General features: G+C 42.1%; 1 protein-coding gene across 1 annotated transcript in view; it reads right to left on the reverse strand.

Annotated features, from left to right (window-relative positions):
• Window positions 1-7,702, reverse strand: part of ACSS2 (acyl-CoA synthetase short chain family member 2) — a 46,717-nt gene extending 39,015 nt beyond the window's left edge. Inside the window, exons 1-2 of the mRNA XM_033094894.1 lie at window positions 7,350-7,702; window positions 2,898-3,093 (exon numbers count right to left, since the gene is read on the reverse strand). Coding sequence (XP_032950785.1) covers window positions 2,898-3,093; window positions 7,350-7,527 — 374 coding nt within the window. The 5' untranslated portion in view covers window positions 7,528-7,702. The remainder of the gene's footprint in view (window positions 1-2,897; window positions 3,094-7,349) is intronic.
• Window positions 7,703-10,329: the final 2,627 nt, after the last annotated feature.

The following is a 10,329-nucleotide window of genomic DNA, read 5'->3' on the forward strand; positions in this document are numbered from 1 at the left end:
GTATATAAAAACAAAGAAACAAAGGCCCCAAAACAAAGAATGAGATACAAATGTGGTTTGCTAATGCCACTATAGTTCTCTAAATGACAGTTTAGGTTGAAAAGAGAGTCATACTGTGGCTCCATAAGAAGTATATCAACTGGAGCAAATCACTGAAAAGATATCATTTTTAAATAATATTAATAAAAATTAGAGCAGGAAGAAGGGGGGCTCCAAGACAAAGGATTCTGGGGGGAAAGGAGGACTTCATAGAATAAATCACGTGATAGAGAGTTTGCAAAATACTGAATATATGATAAAGGCAAACAGTGCAAGAAAAATCGCAGGCAATTTTTAGCTTCAGAGAAAACAAAAATCTGGACATAAAAGGAAATGCAATCATACTATATTACTCTTACGTCAACACTGGTTTTAAATTAACACAAAAAGCAGAGCTATAACTATATTGGGAAAATGACAGAAAGAAGTTAGAGAAATATACAAGAATTAAATTCTCATCTATCATAATAGGAAGTCAATATTTTCTTTAAAAAGATGAAGAAATATCAGCATAAGCATATTATTTTAAAATATGGAGGTAACAAAGGGAAGTAACCACATATCTGGCATATTTGTACTTTACTTTCTTATAACAAATGTGATTTATTTGTAGTTTGCATTTGTTTCACTGTAAACATAAAAGAATTGAATAATAATGGCCCATATGGAACTTGTCTCCCACTCCTCTACCCCTGTATCCACAACACCTACAAAGGGCTAAGCACCCAACGACTTTAACAATTCTTGTTGATTAAGTAACCAATGTAAAAATGGAGTGAAGATGGAGTTATGTTATGGAGTTGCAGAATTTTGCACTGGAATTAAAGGTAGAAATTATCTCATCCAGCACTTCTCAAATTAGTGTTCCATGGACTATTTCTTCTTACGATGTTAATAGCATGCTGCATAAAGTGTTTGGGGATCAAATAAATTTGGGAAATTCCATGTTAAACAAAATTAGTCAGATGTGTTTGCTGTAGGACTTCTTAGAGCCTTTACTATGTTAATATACATTGCGAATCAAATGAAAGGCAATTTAATATATAGTATTTCTCACACTCATTTGTTTCATGAATTAAGATGACCCTGCTAATAATATCTCTAGTAATCAGTGATTCCTGGAGCATTCTTTGGAAAACACTGATCTACTCTACTCCCCTTATTTTACAAATGGAAAAAGAAAGGCTCTCTGGAGCCTGTTCAGGTATGGATGATGGGGAACTAGAACGAAGGGCCTCAGGATTCTGGAGTAATCTCCAGTGATTGAACAACTCTGGCCTGTGATTGAACAACTCTGGCCTGTGATTGAACAACTCTGGCTTGTGTTTTCTCTGTCTTTCACCATGCACCTGAATTATCTCAAACCAGAGAAAAAATTCAGACACAAACATCTCCTGTACAGATCTTTAAAGGTTTTTTGATCCCTAAGGAACCTAAGAGGTGGGGCCAAGTGTCAGCTAGAGCTCAACATAAAGTCCAGGGCAGGAGCTAAAGAAAGTCTAAACAGACATACTGACCAGGAGTTTCAGTGGCATAATGACAGCAAATTGAGCAATGGCAATGTGATAATAGACCCACTCACATTTGTACAGTGTTTTCAAATAAATAAATAAATAATGTTTTCACATTGTCTTATTTGGCTCTCATACTAATTTAAGGAGAAAGACAAAGGTGGAATTATTATTCCCATTTTATGGAAGACGAAACTGATTCTCAAGAGAGTTGCCTGTATTTACACAGTAGGTGAATGGCAGAGTTAGAATGAGAACCTAAATTTCCTGTCTCTCAGGTTAGGGCTCTTCAATATATCACACAAACTAGGCAAAATTTTGACTGAGTACCAATTTAACTCTTCCATGAAACATCTAATCTGCTCCAACTGGCTCACTTCATAATAGGATCAATTCTCAGAGTGCTCATGGGTCGTGGCAGAAGCAATACCCCAATTACTGGAAGTTGAAGGTCCTATTTGGGTTTCGTACGCTAATACCTCCCACAGAACAATTTTGCCAAGCGAAGGGGGGTCTTAGAAAATTCCTGCTGGGAAGGCAGCATGGCCTAGTTTTACAAGCAAAGAGTCAGATAAACTTGGTTTTTAATCCTGGCTCTACCACTTACTTTATGACCTTATTCACTGTGCAATCCTTCTGTGCTTCATTTCTTCATCTGTAAAATGGAGCTAAGAATACCCATTTTGCAAAGCTTTTCAGAAGCTAATGTAAGGAATTAGAGAGATAGGATAGTGTCATGGTCAAAAATTTAATCTCTGGAATTATATTCTCTGGGTTTGAAACTCAACCCTGCTTCTTGCTAGCTGTATGACTTTGGATAAGTCAAGAACTTCAGTTGTCACATATGTAAAATGAGGAAAATAAATAATGCATTCTTGGTTGTTGTGAGCATCAAATGAGATAATATTTGTAAAGCACTTGAGCACAGCGTCTGGCATATAGCTCAATAAAAGGTAATGATGACAGCCGTGGTGGTGGTAGTGAAAAATCCAATACCAATTTTCCTCCCAAAGCAAGAATGAGAAAGAAAGCTACTCAGTCCTGTTCTCTGCCATTTACCTTCTCCCCATTTTCCTCTCCAACTACAAGCCAAGAACACTTGACTAGAAGTCAGGACACTTGGCTTTGAATGTCAATTCTGTCACATGCTATCTATGTGATTTAAGTCATTTAATTTCTTTGAGGCATTTTTTCTCATCTGAGATATTGATACTTTGCTTACTCTACCAGGTTATTGTAGGTATCAAATGAGTTCATGGATTTTAAAGTACTTTATGAACTATGAAACACTATAAAAATGTGAGGGGTGACTTTTTATCTACTACAGACTGTAAGAGATGTTTTTACCAGTAAAAAGCAATTTTATCGCCAAGTTTTTTCTCGTGGACAATTCGATCCAGTACGTTGTAGCAGATGTTGGTAGTTGCTCCTTTCATCCATTCAATGAATATTTTCCCTTTAGTCACATCAAAGTTATATTTGAGGAATGGGCCAGGACATGGAGTCTTCCAATAAAATTCCTTGGCAATGTCGCCCCAAAATTCTGCAACAGAAAGGGAAGCCCAAATATCACGAAGCATATCAGATATATTTATCCTCAGATATCTTACCAGTTTATGCACAGGACCAAGTCACAACTTCCCTGCTCTACACTTTAGGGCCCACCACCTGGGTTTCCTCCACTACCTGTCTAAGCTTATCACCCATCACTCTCCTAACCTACCTTCTTTCTATTCCCATGAGCTGAATTTTACTCAAATTCTTTCTTCCCTTCTCAAAATTGCCACTCCATTTTTCACCATCTATTCAAATCGCAGCTACCCAGGGCCTATCACAATCCCTAGGACATTGTAGGCAATTTTTAATGAATTAATTAGTGAAAGGAAGAAATCTTTTACCCACAGAATCTTCCATGACCATGTGTCTCTTAATTTGTTCATTCTCTCTCAGCAATTAGTTACTGAGCAGCTCCTTCTCCTAGAACTACTTGCTCAAGCGTTACCTGCTATGTACCAGATGTTGCTTTAAACTCTTTATATGTATTATTTCATTTAGTCCTTACCACAATCCTAGGCGGTAGGCCTTATTTTCATTCTCATTTATGGATTTGAAAATCAAGGCTCAGAAAGATTAGATAACTTGCCCAAGGTTATACTTAGTAATTCTAAGCTAAGACTTGAACTTCCCTGAGGAAGATATTTTTGCTAAAATATGAAATATGAATAGAAGTTTTTCTTCACTCTTCACTTGGTCTTTCTCCTAAGAGCAATGGAAAGACATTGTAGGATTTGAAGCAGGAGAAGGACACGATCATATTTACAATCTTAAACTATTTGCCTGAAACTCTGGAGAAAAAGTGTTCAACAGGTAAAAGAAGTGATTGCAGAGCACTCAGGGTGTTCTCAGTACTGGATCAGGAGCTAGAGGGGAGAAAGACACTTAGAACCCTAACAATGGAAGGAATTTTAGAGATTATCACCCCCTCATTTTAGTGATAAGAAACCAAAGTCATAGAGATAAAGGGACTTGCTCAAGGTTATATGATATAGTTTATACAATCTAGTTGGAGAGATAAGACTAACACATAAAATACTTCTGAACGTTACAAGACAGAATATAATTAAAAGCTAAAGCACATGGTGTACCATTTGCAATCAATTAAATAAATCCAAATTAAATCATCCCAATGTGCCATTAGATACCTGTAAAAACTAGCAAAGATTTAAAAAAAAATAAACCTAATGCCTAAGTGGCCCTGGGAAAACAGATACTCATACAGACAAGAAATCGGCACAATCTTAGTGGATGCCAGGGAAATGCCTGAGAAAAGCCATAAAAAATTTTATACCCTTTCATCTGCAAACACAGCTTTGAGGAACACACTCCAAGAAAATAATCCCAAAGAAAGAAAAGCAATTACTAAAGAGATGTTTATAGAACACTATTTATACTAGTGAAACTGGAAAATTCCCAAAAGCCCAACAATGAAAAAAAAACCTGGTGAAAACTAGTAATACTAGTAGTAATACAGTAGGCTACTAAATGGCCATTAAAGAGAAAGTAAATGGGAACTGGCATTTTTCAATGAATGCCATTCATGTACCAGGGACTGGGTTAATCTCATTTAATCTTTATATGGCCCTATGAAATAATCATTAATTATCCTAATTTTATAGATGAGAAAACTGAAGCTCAAGAAACATAGGAAACTCTCCCAAGGACCATACATCTAGAAACCAGTATACAAAATCAGATCTGACTCTAAAGTCCATGTTGTTACAATTACATTCAGTATACGTGTATAGTCAAAAATATTTTTAAGTGATAACAGCAGACATAAATTATATAAAATAATTTATGAACCACATTTATGTCCATCAGCAAGGAGTGAAGAAAACCAAGTTTCATGATCACTTAGTTTTGTTTTTCAGTTGTTTTTCGCTTGTCTTCGGAGATGTGGAAATCTGGATGTTTCGTTGGCACACATTCAAAGTACTGAAGAAGTTCAGAAGAGGAAAAGATGAGCATGGACTGGAATGATCAGGGATGCTCTGTGGAATTGGTGGGGACTGACTAGGTAGAGAGGAACAGAAAGAAAAGGGCAAACATAAGGAAGTGGTGGGAAAGGGACTTTTGCATATTCAGTATACCAATGGGAATGACCTGTTCAGAATGAGGGGTGTGGTAGGGTAGTGGGAGACAAGGATAGAAAGGCGGAGTGGGGCTACTGATCCAGAGACCTTGAAAGAAAGGTAGAATTGTTATTTGAAACTGTAGGAAATAGGAAACTATTGGAAGTTTTTGAAGTAATATAAGAAATCAGTGTTTCCGGAATATCCATCTACTAGTGTTGAGATAACTATATCAGAGATTGAAGGGGGGTGAGACTAGGGGAGAGAGAACCAATTAGGAGGCTGCTTCCTTGAGCTAAAAGCGTCTGCGGGAATGGAAATCAAGGTAATTGGAGAGACATTTTGAAATAGCATTTGACAGAATTTGGTGAAAGACAGACTGTGGTGTCAGGAAAGAAGAATAGCACAGCTATTAGGAGTATAGGTTCTTCAGTCAAGACTACTTTGGGTCAAATCCCAGTTCCGCCACTAAATAGCTTTGTTACCTCACGCAAGTTAGTTAACCTCTCTAAGCTTCAGTTTCCTTCTCTCTAAATTGTGGATAATAACAGTCTCTACCTCAAGTCAAACAGGATTTGTACTTAGTAAGCAGTAAACAACCTATAAATAAATAAATACAAATAAACAAATAAATAAATTAAATATATAGATAGATCATATTAGAGAAGAAGATGATGAAAGAGATTTACAGTTTGGGATAGTGTCATTGACAGGGATTAGAAAATTAGGTAGAACAGTTTTGGGAGGAAAACTTGGTAAATCCCGGTCACAGTCATGTTAAATATCGTATGATATCATGGTGTGTGAATAAAATGGTCTACGGACCTATGAAATTTGGGACCAGAACATAAGTGAGATCCTGGGTACAGAGCTAAATGTATAGGAGTTATTATTGTGGCAGTTACAGCTCACCCCTGGGAAACAGATGAACTCATGATGGGAGAAAAGAGAGAGAGAGAAGTAGAGAGAGAGAGTAGAGAGAGAAGTATAGAAGGTCTGAGGACTCAAATTTGGACACTGCCTGCAGCAATCAACCACTCTACACTTGATTCAGTCCTATCTTGCCTTACTCAGTAATGACTTCATCCATGTTGTTTTCATTGTTATCAAACTAACCACCACTTATTGAATGTCTACTGTGCAGCAGTCACTATAATACACACTTATTACCCACTTTTGTTATCATACAAAACTACAAGATAAGTATTATTATCCCTATATTATAAAGAAAAGGAATCTCAGTTTTAAAAAGCTGCCTAAGATCACCCAGTAAATGAGTGGTAGAACCAGGATATAAATCTAGATTTTTTGGGGGGTTGGATTTCTGGCCCACGCTTGTCCTACTGCCAAACCTCATGCTGCCTTCTAATCCAGGTACAATTTTGACCCCTTTCCCACATTGAGGGGCAAGGGCAGGGAATTTCCCTCCCACACTCTTAAAGACATGGACCTCTGTATCAGAAGTTCTCAGTTATTACCATCCCAGCCCAAAGTTTAGAGAGGAAAAAAACAAACTTAACAAAAATGTGGCTCGTTCAGTCTTATATTGAGTAATTTCCACTGGGATTTCTGAAACACTAAAAATAGATCTGGGACTCCATTATTAATTGTGGGGACCCCATGATGGGAACCAGATGGGTTTCAGTCCCTCACTGGTTAAAGGTGTCAGGAAGCAATGGTTGAATTGGTGTGAAAGGGGGCAAGGAAAGTTCTCCTCCAGGCCCTTCTCTCCTCAAGGTGCCCCTCACCCCTGGGAACCCCTCTTTTCACCCTAGGAGTCCTTTTCTCATGAAACTTTCACTTTACTCACAGAACCTCCCTCTCCTCAAGGAAACCACATCTCGTCACAAAATCCCCAAGTTGCCAGGGAACGCCCCAACTTCTAGGGAATCCTCATCTCTCAGAATCCTGCTTCTCCTCAAAGAACCCCCATGTCCTCCCGAACCCCCTGTCCATCTCCGCAAAGACCCGCAATTCTTCCCTCACAGAACCTCCATCTCCTCGCAGACCCCTCAACTTCCCAAGGAAATCCCCAACTCCCCCAGAAAACTCCTACCCCTCACGGAATACCCATTTCCCCACGGAACGCCCCCAATTCCTCACTCCCCCGGGAGCCTCCAATACACTGCTCACTGACGCCCCCAGGCGCGCCCGGGCTCGGCCTCACCTCGCGGCTCCTCCACAGAGCGCCGGTGCATCTGGCGGTAGCACTGCAGCGAGGGGACGTGCGCGGATCGGCTAACCTCGGGCGGCGGCGACCAACTCCGCACACGGCTCCGGGCCCCAACCTCCTCCCGGCCTCCGTTCCCGCTGCCGCTCCGGCCTCGCTCCTCAGGAAGCCCCATCGCTTCAAGGTCCGAGCACGGTAGTAGCCTTTGCTGTCGCTCGTGGTACTTGAGGGCGACAAACAGGCCGCCCGATAGGCGGGGCCTTAGGGGAGGGGAGGGGCCTGGCGGGTGGAGGCGGGGCTTAGACAAACCGTGGGTGGGCGGCCCGGAGGGGCGGAGCCATGCCCTCTGGGAGCAAGACCAGGGTTAGCAAAGACACGAATGGAGGAAAGTCGAGCACCGCTTGGGGGATAGGGGCGGAGTTGATTCGCGGAAGGAGTGGGGCCTTAGGGTAAATGCACAAGGGGCGGAGCCAGGCGTGACTGGAGATGGGTGAAATCATGGAGTGACAGGGGAGGGGCGGGGCCAGACCTGACAGGAGAGGAGGAGGGCCCGTGGAGTGACCAGCGCGGGGTGCGGTCTTGGGAGGACAGATGAGAGGTTGGGTTAAGGCGGGGCTGGACCGGGAAAGAGCTTGCCTAATGAGAGGAACTGGGTCAGGTCCATCTTGGAGCCGTTCCTTGGTCTGATTGCACAAGCCTAACTATCACCCCACTGAACTGGAAAGCCAGGTGGAGTAGGGTTCTTTCTGGGTGCCCTTTGGGAACGCTTACCCTCAAAGAACTATCCGTCCACTCTGAGTAAACCCTTCCCCTCTGTCCTCAGAAGAAAAACAACTCCAGCCTCCCACCACACTGAGGACATGGCCAAGGGACAGGACCCCTTCTCTGATAACCTTGGTGCCAGCTCAGATTTTCTCCCACCCCTGAGGATGTCTTCACTCTCCCTGCCTCCACAAGTTTTCATCCAACTCAAAAGTACAAGATTCATTGAAGAGTAGGAAGTGTGTTCAGGTCTTTGCTAGTAAACTGACTTCCTCATTGCACAAATGGTGGACTCAGAGAAAGGAGAGAATTTGTGCAAGGTCACAGAGCAAACAACGACCGAGTTAGGGCCAAAGCTAGGTCTCCTGACTCCAAGTCTTTTTACTCCCTCATCAGGCTGAGGCTAAGGCTTGTGAAATACTGGACCAAAGTCTATGCAAATAGGAGGAATCACTCATACCCTTCTTTACTTCACCAAGAGTTCACTTCCACCTGCCAAACCTGGACTCAATTATTTCTGCCTTCCCTCTATCCCTTCCATTCCAGAAAGGAGAGGCCAAGCAGCACCCTCCATCTCCCAATTGCACTCACCATCAAGAAAGGCCCACCCCCACCCATCAGTTCACAGAATGGCTATCAAGACAAGAAGGAACTTTAAATATTTAACTCCAAGAGTGATTCTGAGGCCCAAAGCAGACAGCTCCCACCTCCTAAAGTCTACACAGGGTTTGTGACCTCATCAGGCCCAGTCTCACTTCCCATCTGCTCCCTTGTTCTTTGCCAAGCTAACCACAAGCCCAGCACACCCTAAACTGAAAAAAAAAAAAAATTTCCATTGTCAGACCTATGATCCAGGACCTACCCAATCCTGCAGGGAGGGTCTCAGCTCCCTGAAGGGGTACAAACCTCATGCTGAATGGACATGGAACACACTGAGGAGGCAGATATTTCATCAAGTAGCCAACTGCACTGAAGGGGCACACACTTCACTGAAGGTACATGGACAAGGGAGCACAAATCTTGCTGAGGGGTCTCAGATCTCACTGAAGGGCTGTGGACACTGCTAATAGGACATGAATGGCATTGAAAGTCACTGACCCTAGTGAGGGGACATGAACTTCTTTCTAGGAGATACAGAAGATATAGACTTTACTAAAGAGAAATTGACCCTGCTGAGGGGCTTCTCATTACACTGGGGGAATGGAAACCACTGAGGGGGAACAGATCTCGTTTAGTGGGGACAGGCCCCACTGGGGAGATCAGACTTCACTGAAGCATAATAAACACTATGAATCTCACTGAGAAGATACTAACCTCTCTGTTGGGAGGAAGACACATGCAATGGGCACACAGTGTCTATATCTGACTGTTCCAGATATAGACAGTCATCTTTCCACCCCAGACACACAGCTCTGGACAGCCCTTTCCCTCTCCCCTTTCTCTTCTCCCCCTCTCCCCTCTTCTCAGCCTTTCTCCCAAGTCCTAGAGTTGTTCCCAACACACTGCTGCCCCCTCCTGTCTACATGTGGCACTGCATCTTCTGGGCCCATAGACTTTCAAGTAGTCCAGGTCATCTCTGAGCCTGGGGTTGCAGGAAAGGATGTATGCACAGGACCCCTCTGCTTATGAACTGCACGAAAAAAGTTTGGATGAGTGGCCTCATAAAGAGGGAACCCCCCATCCTTGGAGATGGGGAAGTAGTGCAAGCTATAGTGTAGTTGGAATTCCTGAAAGCGGGAAGAGGATGGATAGGGTTGGATGAGATGAGAATCCACAAGATTAAGGAAACAATAATAATGATTATGGCATTCATTGAGTAGGTGGCAAGCCCTATACTAAGAGCTTTCTATGTGTTATTTAATCTTCATAAGCTCCTGAGATAGATACTATTATTCTTTCCATTTTTCAGATGAGGAAACTGATACTCAAGGAGATAAAGTGTCTTGCCCAAGATCACACAGATTGTAAGTGGTAGCACAAGGAATAGAACCCAGACACCTGGACTACAGAGACCCACTCCCCACTCCCCCACCTCAACCCACTCCACTCCTGACTTTACCACCACACCTATTTTTTTTTTTCTTAAAGCATCCTTTCCAGAACCACATCCAAAACTCTTAAAATTATGGTATGTATTCAGGTTCCAGCGGCCTAATTCCAGTGTACTGAATTATGATCTCTAGAGTGGAATCTAGGGATCTGCTTTTAAGGATTC

Source organism: Rhinolophus ferrumequinum, chromosome 23 (genome assembly GCF_004115265.2).
Source record: "Rhinolophus ferrumequinum isolate MPI-CBG mRhiFer1 chromosome 23, mRhiFer1_v1.p, whole genome shotgun sequence".
In the NCBI taxonomy this organism is placed as follows: domain Eukaryota; kingdom Metazoa; phylum Chordata; class Mammalia; order Chiroptera; family Rhinolophidae; genus Rhinolophus; species Rhinolophus ferrumequinum.